The sequence below is a fragment of the Anopheles coluzzii genome, chromosome X (assembly GCF_943734685.1).
Source record: "Anopheles coluzzii chromosome X, AcolN3, whole genome shotgun sequence".
Classification (NCBI taxonomy): Eukaryota; Metazoa; Arthropoda; class Insecta; order Diptera; family Culicidae; genus Anopheles; species Anopheles coluzzii.
This window is the reverse complement of record NC_064669.1, coordinates 1,885,689-1,905,860: the sequence shown is the minus strand read 5'-3', so window position 1 is coordinate 1,905,860 and position 20,172 is coordinate 1,885,689. Positions and strand designations below refer to the sequence as shown.

At 50.4% G+C, this 20,172-nt stretch overlaps 1 protein-coding gene across 3 annotated transcripts in view; it reads left to right on the top strand.

Moving 5' to 3' along the window:
* Positions 1-10,422: 10,422 nt before the first annotated feature.
* Positions 10,423-20,172, top strand: part of LOC120959026 (transcriptional regulator ovo-like) — a 32,915-nt gene continuing 23,165 nt past the window's right edge. For 2 of the 3 annotated variants that reach the window (XM_040382167.2, XM_040382151.2), the window contains exons 1-2: positions 10,423-10,978; positions 12,167-13,111. In XM_040382167.2, the coding sequence (XP_040238101.2) occupies positions 12,901-13,111 (211 nt within the window). In that variant the 5' untranslated portion in view covers positions 10,423-10,978; positions 12,167-12,900. The remainder of the gene's footprint in view (positions 10,979-12,166; positions 13,112-20,172) is intronic. The other variant, XM_040382157.2, reaches the window with a different exon arrangement.

Below are 20,172 nucleotides of genomic sequence, written 5' to 3'. Positions count from 1 at the left end.
GCGCTCCCCGGTTTCGTGCGTACAGGGCACGGAAAATATTGCCCATAATTCCAGACTATTGTGTGCTACCCTCCCCAGCATTGCTTTTTGTTTCGTTGATCTTTTTTTTTTTTGTGCTCACACTAGTAGCGTTCTGGCACGAAGCACTGCTCGAATTTCGACTGCCTTCTTGGAGAAGTCTTGGCCTCTTGGAGCTAATTATGATAATGAAGCAAGCGCTCGGTTACCTGTTGTCGGCCCCCCCCCCCCCCCCCCCTCCGGTCGGGTCCTTGAACTTCTGCCGAAGCTGCTCATGGGAAGCGGCCTGGGAAGCGGTCGATCATCACCAGCCCATCCTCCGCTCCCATTGCCAGCAGACTGCAGCTGACATCCCCCCATCCCTGGCAGGAAGCTGGAAAGCACGGGAAAGAACGGTAAAGCACTTGACTTTGCTTGTGGTCGGTTCAGCAGTTGCCCCTTCGGCAGCGCTGGAGTTGTAGCGTTTGGATGAGATATTGTAATGGCAGCAGAAAAGGGGCGGAGGGGGAGGAGCGGCATATAAAACCTGCCTCCGATTAGATCCCACACACACACACACACACATACACTCGCACAAATACTGATGGTTGATCAATTTTCTAAACATCATCATTACCGAAGCGAACGAACTGCAGCAGCGAAGACGCTCAGGTAGGCACACGAAGCGGCAGATAATGAAGAACTTGTTTCCAACAGCATGCACGAAAAGAGGGAGGGAGAGAAAGAGAGATAGAAAGAGAGAGAGAGAGAGAGAAACACACACACATCTAACGAAACGCCCCAAAGCATCGGTGGAGCCAGCAAGGCTTTTTTTTTTTTTTGGTTCGTTCCTGCCTTCTAGCTTCTAATGCCGAGCGTGTACTTCGTTGCCCCACCCGACGGTAGTGTGCGTCTGCCCGTATGAAGTAATTTTCATCGAAATCGAAATGTACCGTTGGTGGGTTCCTTCCCGTTTTTTTTGGTTCAGCTCAGCCATCTTGCCACCCCACGGCCACAGCTTCGTCCGCTCAGGCCGAAAAACCAACCGACCGGTTCCTCCCAAAAACCGGTCCACCACGGCCTGCATTGGGGCGAGCGCAGGCTGACAAGTTGTAGCTACAATCTTAGCCACGTTATTGATGCACCTTAATTAACAGCGATCCCTCCGGGCAAAGGGTTCGGGCGCTAATCACCGCACGATCCTAATGCGACTAGAGCCAACACTGCCTCCACTACTCCCTCGCTCCCTACTCCTTGTCCCAGTGTGCATATGCATGTGTGTTTGTGTGTGAGAGGGAGTGTCTCTCGGGAGTGAACGAATTCCGACGGCCCCAGAGGCGACTGCCGAGATTCGGCGAACCGGAACTAATTGTTCCTCTCCCTGGACCGGCCGGCAAAATCTCGGCCTCGGTCACATTCTCAAGATTTCGCCACGGTACAGCGCGGACGGGCGAATGACCCATGCGAGCAGTGATACGGTGTGTGCTGCGCAAGAACGCTTCCCCTCGCGTGCAGTAAGCGACGAACCCCCGGGCGCAGATTTATTTGCGGTGCTATTTGCCAACTTTGCCGGTGGCTTGTGTGGCCTGGGCCTCTGGGTTCTATGGCCGGAGCCATAAAGCTTAACACCAACCTCACCGGCTTGCCAATTTTCCCCGAGCATCGAGTGGTGCGGCAGGAATACCGCTGGCCACCCGAGAGCGGTCCATCTGGATCATGCGCGGCATCTCCGGTCCGCTTGCCTTTATCATTCCACTGTCACAAACCGTCCAACTTGCGGCTTCTGCCTACACCTCCGCTGCCAGGGCCCGACGATGCTTGAAGCCTGTTTTACAGCCCAGCAAATTATACATTCAACCGCGACAACAGCGACATTGGGCCAACTCGTTTGACGAGCAGTTCGTCGCTTATGGGGTGTCATCTCTTTCGCTCGGCCGGGGAAAGGGAAGCGGGATAGTGCGCTGGAAGACACTTAAACAGCAGGATGGTACAGTTTTACATCCCAGCCTCGGTGCAGAACAGACCAGAGAGACATTGCATTTTGACGTCTACAGCTTTCACGCACTCGCTCCCGCGAAAGCCCGCGCGCGCGCGCAAATCTCTTTCCCAGGGGAACCACCGTACCGTGCCATCCGAAACCGGAACTCGAATCGAACAGCTTTGCCTTCCGATCGAATTTCGCTTCCCAGGGCCGGGGCTTTTCTCTCACCCGCGCAACCCTCGTCGTGCGGAAATGCGAATATCAAGCGCAAATAGACTAACGCGCCACAAAGAGGACAGGAGGACCCCGATCGCATTATGGATCGCGCTCACACAGTTTCTGGTCGTACAGACGCACACACACACACACACGCGCGCGTACACTGAACAAAATGCAGCAAAGGAAGAAAAAACGTGAGATCTAACAAGATAATCCACGAAAAATCAGTCTGCGTAGCCGCGCGCGCAGGTAAGCGGGCGCAAACATTGACCTTTTTTTGTTGCTGCTGCTGCTGCTGCTGCTCCTAGGAGTGGATGGGAAATCAAGGACATCACGAGCAGGGCTCCAGCGGAATGCCGAGCACACATCCTTTTGCAGACCAACCGTTTGCAGCACCGCCCCCGCAGCCCACGGTCCCACGAATCCGATCGCATTCGTTCCAGCTTTTTCTGGTGAGAACTTTAGCTCATCCTCCACCTCCAGCCACAGGCCCACAGTTGTACCTGCGAATGCAGGAAAAAAAGGACTCGGTTCGGTTTTGTGTTTTTGCTTCTGCTGGTGCCCTTTTTCCCCCGCGTGCACACCAACCATCACGCTTACTTTGCACAACGCACAAAGAGAAAAGAGCGAAGCAACACAAGAACGGAAGCGAGAATACCCCGGGACCGGGTCTGCTGCCCTAGCTGCGTTCTGTTTGCGGGTGTTCTGCTTCTTTTTCCTACTAGCCTGAGTCCTTTTTTTTGTGGTAGCCGTACCGGGCGGGATGCAGGAGACGAAACGGACGAAGCAAAAAGGACCTAAAAAAGGTGTCCCAAAACGCTCTACAAGGTTGAGAAAAAAATCCTCATCGCTCGGTTCGGTTTTTATTTGCCTACTTCTGGGCGTTTAGTTGGTCCTTTTTAATCGGTTCTCGATCTTCTTGCTCTCTCTCTCTCTCTCTCTTTCTTGCGCGCGCTCTTTCTTTTCCTTCTAAATATCCTTTCGGTAGGAGCTTTCGGTGCTTCGGTTGCTCAAATTACCCGCACTCGGTGGAACGATTTTTTGTTTTTTTTTGCGAGCCCCGTCTATTTAAAGTGAAGCTAGCAAACGACCAGCTCGGTTTGCGGCAGGTGCAAACACGCAAAATATACCCCAACACCCCCCACCTTCACTTCACGCTATCTTCCGGTATCCTTTTTGCGCAGATCGTGCCATTCGGCGCTCGGTGCGGCAGCTTAAATGGCGACGCGGCGACGCGGCTTTTCGCTGCTTGGACAGGAAGCGAACATCCTGCATCCTTTGCTCGGCTCCGGGCCCCACCCTCGAGCATTGCCATTGCCTTTCGTGGTCCTCCGAGCGTGGTCCACACCCCTTTGCTGCACCCACGATCCGGCTCGAAGGACCAACAAAGCTCGACACCTTCAGCATAAAGCGGTGCGCAGTGCGGAAGAGTTGCTCTCTGAAAAAAAAAAAAAACGGTGTACAAATGCAGGTTGCCTCTTCGCCGGGTCCCAGCTGTTGGGTCGCACTAGGTACCGCCTTTTATTAGACTATTCGTTAGCCCGAAAGCACAACAATCGACGGTTTAATGAAATATGCCACCCGAGATTTCCCAAAATAAAAAAATAAAAAAAAACGGAAAACCAACCGAAATTCCCCGTTTGCATGGGAAAATCGATCGATCTATTTTGATCTCGGCACCCCGATTCCCACACGGCAACTGTGCCAACATGTGTGTGTGTGTGTGTGTGTGCGTGTGATGTAATGTGCCCGCTGTGCATGCTGGGCACAAATGAAATTGTGCGACCCATTAGAATCGTACAGTTACAGCCATTTATGACCCTTTTCACCACTATTTTTTCCTCCTTTTTTGTTGGTGCCATCGTTCGGGCTGTGCCGTGGCAGTAAAGTGGCGGCGAAACGCAAATGGCGCCACATGCAAATGCGTCCCGGTGCGCGACATCTGTGCGCGGCCACGATCGCTTATCGTACGCGCGGTCTCGGGCGGGATGCTCGGACGCATGGGTTGCCCGGTCCGATTAAATAAAAATCAATCAAGCGCTCGTAAAGGAATGATCATAAACCGGGCAAATTGCAGCACCTGTGTACGGGCACCGGGCGGCACGTTACGTTAATTAGAATCAAAAGCCCATAATGCCATCGGGCCGCGCGACACTAAACGCTTCGTGCTTTCGGGCCGGAGCGAAGTTTTACCGCCCGTTGAACAGGCGCTCGTTGTTTGCGTTTAATTATGATTAAATCTAGCCCACTGCTGGCACCCGAACCCTGTTCGCTCACCATACGCCGGGAAGGGCGAGCCGGTTCTAACGGGTTGTCTGGCAGCGTCTCCAAACTGTGGCCAGAAAATCGAGCGATACCGGTCCTCGGTGGGGCCATTGACAGCGTCGCATTAATTCCGCCTCAATAGCGGCTCGTTAAATCCTTACCCAATTATCCCATGGGGGGGGGGGGGGGGGAGCGGACTTTACGGGTCAGGATGAGCCACTAATGTGCGGCTGCTCGAGGATGTTAACAAGCAAGACAATATAACAGTGGGCTGTAACGAGCGATCGAGCGATGCCTGCCGGTGAAGATGAAACTGTTTGGACGAGGTACTCACGGCTGCATTCCGAGTTCCGAGTGCTGTTACGAGCGTACGAGTGGAAGCATTTCGAGTGCCATTGCAACTATGTCACTGTGCTGATGAAGTCAACAGCAGGAATAATGTTCCAGCCGGCCCATCTGTCACTGTTGGCTCTAGTGCTGGCAGCCAACTCTTCCACCGCTTCAAGTTCCACCCCGACGCCGACATCTCTATTACGTGAGGGATGCACTGCCGTCGTTTCTGCTACAGAACGACGTCTAAATATTATGTAAAATGCATGCTTAATATCCCACATCAAACTTATAGAGGCATTGATGCAGCAACCTTACCTTCAGGAGAGTTTGAAGGTATTAAAATGGTTCTGGCACAAAACGGTGCTGTAGTCACAGTTGAAAGAAGCTTCTATATAAGAGATGAAATGATAACAAATCAATGAGAGATACAAGTGAACATAAACGTGGCTTAAGTAGCTACAGTATTCTTTAGACTCACAGAAAGTGATTGTAGCAAGATCGTAGCTTCCGTAGAGTACCATCTGCGTACTTCTACAGGGTTCACCATTTGACATTCTTTCTTTTTAACTACCGATTATTTCGAGCCTGGCATACCTGGTCTCATGACAGACAGTTTTTGCAGATGGAATCATGAGTCGAAATTCGCATGTTGTTTGTTCTGCGATTTGACATCATTGGAATATTGTTTGTTATTGGAAAGAAATTACTTGGCGAACCTTGTAGATGTTACCACTAGTTCCTGTCTTCGCAGTATCTATTCAGAGATATCTTCAGCTTGTATATTTTTCCCCCAATCTCAATAAGTTATTGAGAAGTGTGGAAGCAGCTTTTTGACTTCCTGTTTGGTGTCTCGCTGTGTAGCAATATTCGTGTCAAAGGGTGAATAATTCCTAACAAGCACAAATTGTTGATGAGTTGTCTGGAGCAGCAACTGATAGGGTCATGGCGATATCTGAGATCGTTTCCGGCAGACTTCCGTTGTAGTGCTTGCGTCAAACAGTCCCCAACCAAATTTAGATCATGTTGCTGCAGATTGCTCTTCACTTGATGGCATCGATGGAGCTATCCCTACTAGTGATGGGAAAAATGAAGTTTTTATCGGAATCGATTCCGGCTAGCTCCGCAGTTTTCTCGAATCGATTCCGGATAGTAGGTCCGGAATCAGTTTCCGGAATCGATTCCGGAATCGGCTGCGGAATCGGAATCGACTCCGGAATCGACTCCAGAATTGATTTCGGAATCGGCTCCGGAATCGGTTACGGAATCGGTTACGGAATCGGTTATAGGAATCGGTTACGGAATCGACTCCGGAATCGGTTCCGGAATCGAAGTCGGCTTTCGAATCGGAAATGGCTCATAAATTAGAATCAGCTACCAAACGGAGTCAGTTTCGGCATCGCCATAAAAAAAGGCGTTTGGATCCAATCATACTACGTATTGCTAACCGCAAAAATTCAAATTTACTTGTAAAAGATCCATTCTCATGGAGATTCCCGGACTGATTTTGCTCCGGAGTCAACACCGGAATCGGCTCCGGAGCCAACTCCGGAATCGGCTCCGGAATCGGCTCCGGAATCGGCTCCGGAATCGGCTCCGGAATCGGCTCCGGAATCGGCTCCGGAATCGGCTCCGGAATCGGCTCCGGAATCGGCTCCGGAATCGGCTCCGGAATCGGCTCCGGAATCGGCTCCGGAATCGGCTCCGGAATCGGCTCCGGAATCGACTCCGGAATCGGCTCCGGAATCGGAATCGATTCCAGCATCGGAATCGGCTCCGGAATTGATTCCGAATACGGAATCGGAATCAGGTAGGTCCGATTCCGAACTCCCACCACTAATCCCTACACTTTGGAGTGTTATCTTTTTCTTCCATTTACTCCAACGGGTCAGCTGAATACCAGAAGATCATATTCCTGCGGAAACATTTCGTCACCATTCTTCGCTGTTTGGTTCTGGCTAGATTTAGCAAAACATTAACAGTCACAGGAATTGAGCAGCCTAAAAGCTGCTTCAAATCTTTCGAAACGGAACGTTGGCTGCAATTTGCCTTGATATTTTTTTTATTTTTCCTTGAGAAGGACATTCCCCTTAAGGAAAATACAATTTGCCTTGAGAATTATTGTTTTTCCATTCCCAGAGAACTGTTTAATGTATACACCGCCAAAGGAATGTGAAATCGTATTGTTGAAGTGTGTATAATCGGGTTACGCCATAACAAAAATTGGCGTTACTATCTTCAACCAATTTCTTCGACCGTTCTGCAACTTATTCCTACTGGCTGTATTTCTTCTGGAGTTGCAAGTGCAAGTGCAGCAATGCGAGACGTATAACGAGCTGCGTAGATCGCCACGCTAAACTGCTAGAACAAGGCAACCGTCTGGGATCCTGCACCGGCTGCCCGATGTTGTTTTGTTTGTCCCAACCCCTGGTCCTCCCCATTCAAATGGATTTTCAAACCCTTGCTCCTTGCTCCGGTAGTACGGTAATTACAGTCTTCCAGCTGATAACGGTGATGGATCTGCGCCACGCTCGCTGCGTAATGTTGCGCTGGCCGGCGTCGTGCAGGTGCAAGTGCGCCCGGCTGCGCGACCGCGGTGTGTGGTTGCGCCTTGAAGCTGCATCTGCTGCTGGGGAATGCAGGCAGCAGCTCCAAGCAGACGCTTTTGCTCCCGCATATGTTTTACGTGCTAAAAAAAAAAACCTCCCCCCGCCGTTTTGCCGCAAAGACAGCGAGCGCAAGACTTGCGGGCAGGAGTTCGTCGCCTGCTAACATCGCTTGCTGTTTTTTGGACTTAGTTTTTGGGCGATTGGCCACAAGCAATCCCCTATTTCAGAGCGGGGAAAACGAGCCTCCAAGCGCCACCACACTGTGGGGTGTTGGCCATTGCCGTTTATTTTTTTCGTGTGTGTGTGTGTGTATAGACCCGAAGGTTAGCGCTGTGTGAGTGCACGTGACACTGAAAATGTGCCCCCCCCCCGTGAGCGTGAGCACCGCCGATCACAAACCGCACCAGGAGTGCATCATCGCGAGTCATCGGCAGCGGCCGGGGCGACGAAGAATCCGCAAATTCCCCTGCCCCCTCCGGACGGCCACAACCACCACACAATGTCAACCAGTGTGGCATCGTGTCGCTGCAGAAATGTAAAACCTGTTCCGTCTGCCAGGGCACACAAACACACACACACATACATGCCGGCACGCAACGGCAAACACGGCCGACCACGGGGGACCACTTAGCCTTAGCCTTCAAACGGCAAAAGGCCACGCGGGCCCCTTGCGAGCGCGTCGGTGTGTGGGGAGCGTGTGTGCGCGTGCAACAGCAAACCGACCCGCACTTGCGCTCACACCCCACGCACACACAGGCAGCGAGCAACGGGAAAGGAATCGCTCTGTTCCCCGTGGTGCGGTTCGGCAGGAGAAACGGCTCCGGCGGTAAGGTAGGGAGAGCGAGAGAAGATCAACAAAACGGTCCGGTCATACGAGAGTGGACATTGAAAATGGACGGCCCAGCCAACGGTCGCGGTAGAGCTGCATGTGCTTGAGAGAGAGAGAGAGAGAGAGAGAGAGAGAGAGAGAGAGAGAGAGAGAGAGAAAGAGAGTACAACGGTGCACAAGAGAGAAGTAGAGAGAGAGAGAGAGAGAGAGGGAGAGCGTTCTGATCATTTCGAGGGATGAAAACGTCAGCTATTGCGTGAACGACGCACAGCTCGATCGATACTATCCGCCACCTGTACACGCGTACGGTTCTGATCAGTTCTCTCTTTCTTCATTTCTCTCTTTCTTTCTATCTTTCGCTCTCTTTTTTTAAATTTTTTTTCCTGCTCAGCTCGATTCTTACTCGCCTTGCTACTAGGAAACCTTCGACCGCGTGCTTCTGTGTCAATGAAGGTCCGTTTCGAGCGGTGCAGAGACGCATCCCAAAGTACGCTTTCCTCGAAACCCAACGTGTTGCTGCTCGCTGGAACTGTTTGAATGGACGCATTCACTCGTCCCGCTCTCAAAGGAAGAAACTTAAAACAAAAAGCCCTAATTACAACACACCACGGGCATGGGCTTGGCGAGAACGAACATGAGTGTGTACCCCCCGCTCTACTGAATGGTGAGCGCTGGGTGCATCTTTTTAATCGACAGTTTTGCCACCTAGATAGTTTTTTTTTTTTTTTTTTTTTGCAACAAGCATTAGCGCGCGACCCATGCAGGCCCAACATACCGGGGTACGGGGTGCACCATAAACCTAGTGGGCCGCAATGTGTACCCCGTTTGCGGGTGGGCTAAACCCAGAAGCATGAAACGGGGCGCACATTAGTTATGCTGAATGGAAATGATGCGCTGTTTATGATCTGCGCGAACCGGTCCATGATAAACGGGTGGGATGGCAGGGGCAAGGGCTGTGCTGGGTAGGAAAGATTGTTAAGGTAAAAGGCCGAACTTAACCCCGTGTGCTGTTGTAGCCGAGTAGTCGAGCTGCTGCGTTTTTGCTTTGCCATTTTTTGCCCATTCTATTCCTCCCCCTGTGCAAAGTTTTGCTGAATTGGAAATTTTTGCTTCGGCTCGCTTTTCACAGGCGCGCACAGGAGGGCAATGGGTAGCGGCGGTAGACTCTGTTCTAAGATTTCACACCTTCTTTTTACCGCCACCATTGGGAGGTATGGGTGCCGGTATGGGAGCCAACTCCGACTGCAGCTACACATGGAACTTTCGGGGTTGGCTAAAAATCCAACATGCTGACAATGGGTGATGAATTAAATAATCTGGGTGATGAATTAAATAATCTGGCGATTGTTTTTTTTTTTTTTTAAATCCAAATCCATTGAATTCTCCATTGCATTTTAAATAAACCCCACATCCCAATACGTCCCAAGGCTGTCAGATCTTCCCTTCGGAGCAGCAAAATTTGCCGAATTCGCAAGCCCAATGAATTACCCGATGTTTGATTGAACACCTGCTGGAAAACATGTTTCGAGCAATTAAAGCACCCAAGTTGGGCTGAGTTGTTTTGAAATACAGATTTGTTTTTCTTTTTCCCGGAAAGTCTGGTGCATCGATTGGGGGGTGGGTGCACGGGGTGAGAAGTTTTGTTGGGAGAATTTTACCAGGAAGTGACCGTTGATCGCAACCGCTGATGTGTCCGCTAGAGCAGACGGTACACTAGAGGAGAGCCTAAAACCAGAAATGTACTAACTGCCGTGGGCAAGCCACTACGATTTAAACGTCACTCGCTGACGACAGAAACAAGTGTACAGGAGCTGTGTGTGTGTGTGCCTGCAGGAAAACGAGGGGAACGAAGCGAACGAAACGCAAAGCATCCATGCTTGGTGTGCGTGCGTCCATGTATCCATTGTTTCACGCGCTTAGTGTTACGGCAGCTCTTGTTCAGGTGGCTAAAGAAGAGCTCACTTAGTAGCGGCAGAATAGGGGGTAAGTAAAAAAAAATCTACGTACACACACACACACACACATGTGTAAAGATGAACCACGATGCTGGCTTAGTATCGACGCGTCCGCACATGCGTGTATCTACCCTGGCTAGCAAAATGCGCACCTTACTAAGCGTGCGAATGCAACAGCGCGAAAGCCCTCTCCCACGTGTGAGAGGGAGTGAGAGATGAAACGAGCGGGAGAAGGATTGTTCGGTTTTTGTGAGCGGGTGCACGCAGTGTGAGCAAGCGGTGCGGGGTTTTTTCTGCGCTGGCTTCCGTTCTAGGTGGCGTGCGAGAGCGAGACACCCGCACCCGTGCGTCCACTGTGCTCTTGTGGCGGAATGTGCGCTGCCGTGTCGACGGCAAAGAGCGAGCGAGAGCGTGCAGGCGTGCGAGCGAGAGCGCGCGCGCGCGCGCGCGAGAGAGCGAGCAGCAGCGAACGATCGTGCAGGCCGATCGTACGCCCGAGTGCGAGCGAGCAAGGAGCGCACGCAGCAACGGAGCAGCAGGCTGGCGGCTTGGCGAGCGTCGCGTTCGGTCGGTGCGCTTCAGTTGGAGGTAGAACGTTGCAAAGAATTAACGCATCCCATCCGCATCGCTCCCAGGCGGCAGAATCGCTCCCGGGGAGTAACAGGCAGCAGGCAGCAGTGTCACAAGTCAGTAGCAATCAGCAGCAGCAACCGTGTGCGGCGTGCACAGAACGCCCCCAATTGCCCCAGCAACCTCAGTGTGTGTGCTCCCTTTTTGCGGTGCAGTGTGTAAGGTAATGAGCCCGTGTGTGCGCGCAGTACACAAACCGCTTCAACCAACTCTCTTCACCACCAACCAGCCCCGTTCCGTGTGTGTGTGTGTGCGCCCTTTCTGAAAGGGAATCAGCGATCGACCGCGCTGTGTGTGTGTATGTGCGTGTTCTGAAGGCTTGCACGAGGCGCCGTCCCTTTGAGCTGGCCAGTTGTGTGCGATCCGTTGTGACATGTGCTTTTTTTTCAAGTGCACTCAATAGCACAACACACACAACAGTTGACCAAAACGACAGTGTGTGTGTGTGTGTGTGGTTGATTAATGTTTTGCAGAACTCTGGACCACCCGGACGGGACCGCTTTTCGGACGAACAGGCAGGACATCGGGGAATGCGTGTGTGTTTTTCGGGGAACAAACAACAAAACAAAAAACAGTGCTCATCTTCCTGTGTTTGTATGCGGTTTGAGTGTGTGAAAAATAGAACAAAATAAGAACAAAGGGCAGAAATTCCACAGCAACAAAAGTGCTCTCCTATCGAAGTTGTGCGAATTGTTTTTTTTCTATATTAGGCTTACTTATTCAACACGTGTGTGTGTGTGTGTATTTGTATGTGTGTGTGAAGAAGCTCCTTCCCCCCCCCCCCCCTCAACCGATTCCATACATTCCTTTCTATTTTTTCAACAATAATTGCTTACGCGAAAACAAAAGGAGTTTAAGGACCTTGCAGACGAAGAAGAAGCGCTCTAAAAGCGTGTGTACCGTTGTGTGTGAGCATTGGAATTTATGCGTGTGTGTGTGTGTGCATGTGTGTTGTCCGATTGGCAAACCAAAAACAACGCAAAAAACCCCCACAACAATCAACCTACCTTCCACCTACACCACCACACACACACACACAGGCACGCGCCTCCGCCGCACTCATTATGTTAGTGTGTGTGTGCTAGTAGTGTGTAGTGGTGTGTGGTGAAGGAAGAGAAAGGATGCGCTACACGGTGTGCCACACAATCAAACGCCTGTTCTTCGTGTCTTGTTTTTTGTTTGTTTGTTTGTTTGCCTTTTCCCTGTCTCCCTGTATGATCCCTTCCCCCCCCCCACCGCTCTGTTTCCCTTCCCCACCTCAACATTCAACTATCAACCGTGGGTGGAGGCGGCGGCGGCGGAGTACGAGCGATACTGAGTTTCTTCTCCTCCCATGTTCTTCTCTTCACAGTCTTCACAGCGCGCCCAACAAGGATCCCCACCAACAGCAACAGCGTGGCAAATTCAAAGCAAAAAAAAACACACACACACATCAACCAACAATCGATCCCAAAATTCAATGTGTGTGTGTGAGTGAGTGTGCCGCACGGGATAAGTGTGTGTTTTTTTTTTAAACTTGCGCTGCATTGCGCAAATGCTTGCGTGCTGCGCCGTGTGTCCTTCCGCGCGCGCGCACCTGTGTGTGTGAGAGGAAGGAAAGCAGGGGGCTTTGTGTGTGCGTGTGTGTGTGTGTGTGGGTGTAAATGATAAAAAGCGCACCAAGCATCCGCAACAGTGTAAAAATATAACACACCCCAAAAAAAGCAAAAGAAAGATAATTTCCTCAACATTGTGAAAAGTTTCTGTGTGTACGTGCGTGCGTGTGTGTGTATGCAGTTTTTTAATGTGTAGTTGCCCCCCACCATCGTCGGTGTGTTGGGAAAAATCTGGGCTAAAAGGACAGAGAGCGTGTGAGGGGTAGGTGAGCGGGCCTGCCCGAGGGAACTGTTTTTTTTTGTTGCTGGTTTTTCCGGCTCTCTCGCCTCTCCAGTGCAGATACATTTTCCACCGAAGCAAGGGCTGCGGGAGCTCTGCTTTGGCGTGCTGGATGCGCCCCTAACCATTATCGAGTTTGTGTGTGAGCGAGAGAGAGAGAGATAGAGAGAGAAAGAGTTGTGAGAGCAGCAGCAAACAACAGGCAACAGCATGCCGAAGATCTTCCTGATCAAGAACCGGCTGCACCAGCAGCAGCTGCGGCTGGTGGAGGAGGCGCAGAAAAACACCCACTCGGGGCCGGGCGGCGGCGGCGGCAGCAGCGTGGTCGACGATGCGGTCGGTAGCGGCGGCGGCAGCGAGGTCGGCAGCAACGAGCCACTGTCGCTGGTGTCCCGGAAGCGCGAGCACGACGATTCGGCCGGTAAGTGTTGTCTTTTTTCTTTAACCTTTTCCCAGCTTGTTTGGCCTTTTTCATGAAAGGGGAAAGGGGGAAGGGCATTGCACATTTAGGAAATATTACAAGAAATGCAAAAATAATCCAGAATGAGTTTGGGTCTCATGGGGATTCGTTCGCTGCAGAGTATAAGGAACGGCGGGGCAAGAAGGTCTACGCATTAGGACTTATTGTTTTATTGTAAAATTTTATTTATTTTTTCCCATTTTCAACAAGAAGGAAAATGATTTTGCAATTGCAAATTATGTACACGAAGTGTAAAGTGCATGCTCTAGAAAGCTCTTTCGTCTAGCTAGTTAGATCGAAATGGTTGTTCCAACAAGGCATTCTCTGCAAAAACAAATCATTTTGTCTTTGAACTCATCTTCTGACGGACATTTGAATGCGTGGAGTTGAAATATTGCGGCAAACTACCAAAGTAAATGCCATCCTTCTCTGGGTTTGTCAAACGATGGACATAGTTTGATACCTTATTCCGTATGTATTTATTTTTCCATTAAAAAACAAGATTTCAATGCGAAAATACGGCCCAAACGCATATTAAAGTATTTGCCGAGCTGACGCTGGTGGTTTGATTCAAATTTCGAACGTACCGCAATCGAACGGTTCCGTCGTGCCCCGTCATCTCGTTTGTTTTTTTTTTTTTTTGGAATGGAAGTTCCAATTGCTTTCTGTATCGTTTTGATTAGTTGGCAAAATTCCAATTGGAAGTATGGAAGCAAAAGCAGTAATAGCGTGTATTTGTGTGCCAGTTAGTTGAAGCAACTGATCTTCACCTTCCCACCTTCAGAACCACCCCTTCTTTTGCTTCTTTTGCTTCTTTTGCGAGAAGGTGGTGGTCCCCCCCGTACCTTGTGCGTTTGATGTTGTCGTTTGGCTTTTGCTTTTGTTCCGCCCCGATAAGGTCTAGTTAGAATTTCTCCTCGAAACCCCAATCCCAATACGAACTACCTTCTCACTATCGCTTGTCTGCCCTTCGCTGGGGCTACAGAACACAAAACAAAAACAGAAACACGCACTAAGAGGGGCAAACAAAAAAAAAGCCCCCAGAGTCTAGCTCCACATCAATATATGCAACGCAAGCAGAAGCACCGTTCGTTCGCGATGAATTCGTTTAATTCCTCTAGTCTCCACACATACACACACACACAAACACACCCTCCTGGATGGCGCATCTTAATCGCGACCACACAGCGTCCTCCTTCTCCTTCTTTCGTCGCTCCCTGCACGTTTCTCGGCAGGAATAAATTCACGCGCTCAGGCAGCTCCCCTCCCCTCTCCCCCCCCCCCCTTTTTTCCGCCGTCCTCGGCACTGCGACGGCGAATAAGGTTGGTGTGTGGTGCACTCGATGTTATGAAATTGTCTTCCACGGAAACGAGATGCGGGGGGCAATGGGTGGGAGCGAGTGGCGGTTGGAAAGGGCGTCGATGCGACCAGATCCAGAAACATATTCTTCTCTGCTTGCCGTCACCGCCTTCGAGAAGACGCTCTGTGTGTGTGTGTGTGTGTAATCATTGAAAATTCAGCACGGAACGAAGCGCCGATAGTGGGGAGGGGAGGGGGGGGAGTGTGGGGAGGCTCGCGCGCCTACCGTTTCGATGCAATTTTAGCATAATCTGAATACACGTGGTTCAGTGTCCTCGGGCCTCTCCCTCCGCCCCCCCCCCCCCACCCCCCCTCATACGCCCTGCTCAATTAAAGCTTCTCGAAAAATGCGCGGCACTGTGTCCGTTGCTGACTTTTGCTCTCGTTGCGCTTTTATAGGCTAGAAGGGGGAGGTGGAGGTGGGGGGGGGGGGGGGCAGGGCATGAGGAGGCTGGAGAAGAGATACGGAAGCGGCACCGGGGTAAAACAGGAAATGTGGAAAGTGTCTTTTTGTTGCTGTTGTTGTTGCTGGTTTCTTCGTTTTAGGTCATGTAACAACCGTTGGTCAGAATTTGTGTGTGTGTGTGTGTGTGTGATCGCCTTAAAATCGAGCTTCAACTGATTTATGTATTTATTAATTTATATTAATGTATGAAATTTTACACACCATAGAAAATCAAAAATGCATCACTTGCGAAGGGAAAACGGCGGAAATCAGCAGCGCCCCCCGAATTCATGTCATTTTCTTTACAATGTAAATGCCGCGGTTCCTTTTCTCTGTGTGTGTGTGTGTGTGTGTCTTTGTGGCGTTGATGTTGATGATGAAAAATGCATTTCCTGTCCTCGCGGATTCTGACTTCCAATTGGAATTGAATTGAACTGATCATAGACAGAGTTGTCCACTTGGCCTTCTCTTTCTCTCTTGTTCCTTTTTTTTTTGTTTCCTTTCGCTCGGAGCGTGTTCTCAATCTCTCTCTCTCTCTCTCTCTCTCTCTCCTGCTTGCCAATCACCTGCCTGCTGTGTCCTGTTGTTGTTTTAAATTCGCTCAGTTCGGCGATCTGTCCTGCATTTTCCTGCGCCGAACATGCATTTGACTTGCACGCCGAAGCAAAGAGCAAAAAAAAAAAAACACACACACACATGCACAGCAGCCTAGTTTGGTTCATTGTGCGACGATTGCACAATCTTGCGCGTTGTTTTTTTTTTTTTTTTTTTGAAAAATGCATTTGCGCTTCGGAATAATAAATCGTGTTTTTGTATGCATTTTGTAACAATAGTAATGTTGCGCCCCGCTGACACGTAGACATGTACTACACACACACATACACACGCACAATAAATTTAATCAGAAATTTAACTTATGTGCAGTTTGTGTGTGTGTGTGCGTTCTTTTCTGTTGGTTTTAAAAAGCAAAAAAAAAAAAGAAATGCTGAAGAGGAATTTCCATTTCAAATCGAGCGCCGCCGGTGTCGTTGGTGTTCGTTTTTTTTTCTTTCTTCTGTTCGTTGTTTTGTCGTGTGTAATGGGATGCTGCACAACGCATGGGGGATGCATTTTTCTCCTTGCCGTCAGAGCCGGACGAATGGTCGGACGGAAGGGGAGAGAGACAGAGACCCCGTTACAGCGCTGAGCGCTTGAAAGGATGCATGCGAAATTAGCTCGCCGCCAATTCCGTTAGATAATCCGTTTCGTGTGCTGCGGTAATGCATTCTGTTTCCGCTTAAAAGCGGAGCGCACCGCACCGAAAGGGAAACTGCGGTGACGGTCTGCAGTGTGCGCTTTCGGGGCTTTGCTATGTTTTTTTTTCTTTCTATATTTAATGCAATTTAAAGTCACTCTAATAATTGGGCAAACTAATAAGGCGCAATTTGTGAGAATGGTAAAAAAAAATGGGGAAAAATCGTAAGCAAAGTATGACGAACGCGGCTGTCCTTTTTTTTTAGTGACGACATCATCCACTCCTCCCCCCCCCCCCCCCCCCACCCACCGGCTGGTCTCCTTGGAGGCAGCTGATTTGTATTACCTTTTTGTGGTTGTTTTTGTTCAACCCATTCGGTTTCCACTTTCGTCGCCAATTGGGTTCAAATTTCCACTTTTTCATGCCACAAACACCCCTTGTGTGTGTGTCGTGTGCGAATTTCGCCGCGCGTCAGCAAATAATTGCCCACCAGCGACAGAAAGGCAGCAGCATTGTGGGTTTCGGGTTCGTCGCCAGCGTGGAGCCGTCGTTAAAAAGGGTTTGTTCGATTTCCTTATTTTCGGTGGGGGGAATTTTTTTGTTTTTTTTTTTGGTTCCTTCTGCCAGCCCAATGCAAACGCTCCAATATTTCGGTCGCGCGTTTCCAATTCGATTCCCCCCGTCCTCCCATTGCATTGCTTAGGGTCAGCTCGCTTCATGCGCGTGCGTGGTGATTGGGGCGGGAGCTGGAAGCGGTTTAAGAACGTTTTTCTTCCTTTCGGTGCGTTTATTTGGTGCGTGGTAGCGCGCGAGAACCTTTGCATAGTTGCTCGCTGGGGGTACGATGGCGATGCGTCAGCAAAAAATTGCCCACCTTTGTGCGGAGCTGTGTTGAATTTATTTTCGCTGTTGCGTTCAACTTTTTACACAAACGTGGTGTGTGTGTGTGTATATATATATATTTTTTTAAATTCGTTATTTCTATCAATGCATGCAGTGGAAAAACAAATTTCCTTCATTGCGTATGTGTGTGTGTGTGTGTGTGTGTGTGTGTGTGTGTGTGTGTGTTGTGTTCTACTTGTGCCAGCGGTGGAAAAAGTGCCAATTCCATCAATTTTGCTTTCTTTCTTTCCGTACGCCTCTTTAAAGCTTTGTGTGTTTAACCTTCGAAATCGGTAGAATATCGTGTGTATGTGTGTGTCTCGTTTATTTATTTTTAATCCGCCAATTTCAGCTCTCCCTTCTTACCCACGCGCGCAGGTCACCTGCTTTGGATAATGTTCTGATCTACTTTCTCGCACACACACACACACACACACACACACACACACACACACACACACACACACACACACACACACACACACACACACACACACACACACACACACACACACACACACACACACACACACACACACACACACCAAAGAGATACACCGACCGAGATGTATATGCATCTCATCCATCGTCCGTTTGGTCCGTTTCGTCGCTCAGGGTCTCCTCCTTCGCCGACGCGCGCTAACAGCTATTTTCGCTTTTTCGTGGTCGAGGTGAACCCCTTCTACGCACAGCATCTCAGCATCGGCGCGCGGCTAGACTAAGGAGACACAATGCACACACGCCAAACCGTGTGCCCCTTGCAAATCACGCCCCCCCCCCTCCCCCCCTTTGCCCCGCTTCAAGATGAATGTATTTTGCGTGCGGTGGCCCTGCCTGCTGCTACTGGCTTGATCTTGATCGTTTCGACGGGTGAGGGTTATTATATCATTTCCCTCACGAACTCGCCAACACACACACACACACACACCGACACAAGTACAGGTGTAGAGAGCACCGTTGAGAATTCGCTCACAAACCCCCCCCCTCCCCCCGCCCCCTCCTACTCACCTTCTACCCTCCCGGTTTGCCTCGTATTACTTCTTCCTCGCTCGGTGCGCCCGTTCGTCGCTTACGCGTCGATTGAAGTCTTTCGTATTTACAGCGCGCGCGCGTCTATGAATCTCGTGCTGACTTTGTGGCGGGCTTTGAAGGAAGTGAAGCAGTGTCGCTTGGTGGGGTGGTGGGTGGTGGGAGGGGAGGGAGTTTGTGAGGGTCGCCAACTGTCACTTGGAAGGAAGAAAGAGCCAAAAGAGTGCGACACAGACGCGAGGTTGAAGAAGCAAAAAAAAAAAAAAAAACGCCGCCCGTGGAGAGGGAAAAGGGGGCAACAAGGCCTTGGTCTTGGCATAGATTCTGGCGGCGTGTGTGTGTGTGTGTTTTTTTGACGGACAAAACAGTTCGGTACACTACAACAGCGCACCTTATTGCACACACTTTGCTGTGTGCGTTTGCGGTGATAGTTTTATGAAGCTTTTTTTTTGGTTTTGGTACGAGCGAGTGGTGGGGTGGTACGAGAGCTGTACGGTATGTTTATTTATGCGTTAACTGTTTTTGTGTTGTTTCGGGGGGATTTTATTATTTTCGCGAATCTTTCGGTCGCTCCAAATCGAACTGTTTTTTTTCTGTTCGTGTTGTGCTTCAAATGGAAGAATTTTAGGACTTTATTATAAACATCGAACAAATCTCTTTTTGAAGCCGGCTATGTGAAGTTTAATGTTATTAAAACGCTTTTTTCAGTTGACTTTTTCTCCCCTCCCGCCAACCCTAGAACCAGCTCTCTAGCGATCGATTAAACACATCCAACCTGAGCATCCGTGTATCCGTGTGTGTGTGTGTGTGTGTATGTGTTTGCCATGAGCGGCTGAACAGTTTTAGGTCAGGGTTAACGACTCGCTGCCGCTGTTTTTAGCGTATTCATGGTTATATATACATATGTGTGTGTTGCGTTTGCTTGCGAGACAAGGACCAGCTTCCGATCCGTTCCCCAGAGGGGCCAGGCAGGGCAGAGCGACAACATGCACACAGTTAATCGGCAACCAGGCGGCCCTCCTTCCCTTGCTGCTCTCCAGGACACTATCGACAAGTGTCTCTTAAGCGACACCTTGATAGAGGTAGCGAGAGAGAGAGAGAGAGAGCGGTAGAGCGAGGCGACAGATTTGCATGCGTTTGCCTTGTGGCTGGCTGGTTAGTTAAAACTGTTTGCTTTTGCGCTTGGCTGTGGCTTGCTGGAGTGGGGCCCTTGTTCCTTCGACTCCCCTCATTCCCCCCCCTCCCTCCCTTCCCTTGAACACTGTTTGAAGAGGGCGCCGAGCGAGCGGGCGGCTCGAGAAACGGCGCGAACCGGTACAAAATCTGCATAATCTCATAAGCAAACTGCTGGCCGATCGAGCGTAAAAATTCTCCAAAGCTTCTTTCCTCGGTCGTGCGGTGTGTGTGTGTGTGTGTGTGTGCGTTTCAGCAAGGAAACTCGATTGATTTATTGGATTTGTTTGAAATGCTTTACAAAATGTTTCCACTTTGTGCAGTTGGTTTTATGAGTGCTTTCGTTTACTCCAAGGAAATGGGAAGCGTGATGGTCTCTCTCTCTCTCGCTCTCTCTCTCTCTCTCTCTCTCTCTCGCTCTCTCTCGCTCTCTCTGCCTCTCGCGCATAAATTTAGTGTAATTTGCAGTATTAAACCAAATTGTCTATGCTAATTCCATCCTCGCGGCTTTGCGTTATGCACACACCAACACACACACACACACACACACGCAGAGATGCCGAGGGCCAAGAAAACCCGGATCGGCGAGACCGGTTCGCGACACGTCCGCAGCCCGGTAGGAGCGGGGTGGCGGGCGGACGGTCACAACGAGCTCGCGCCCCGAAAATCTAGGTCAAGTTTGGTGTCCTCGCCTACGCGCCTACACTCTCGGCTGTGCGGCCAGTGTGCGGATTTTGTGCGTGCGTGTGTGTGTGTGTGTGTGTTGCGTGCTCAACACGCTGGCGGCTGGCGGCACGCGCCCGCTCGCTTCTGGTGTGTGTAGTGCGAAGGGCATGCGCACATTGCGGCGGCTGCTGAGGAGGAAGGCTGCGCGAGAGAGGGTGAAAGGGTTTAATGTT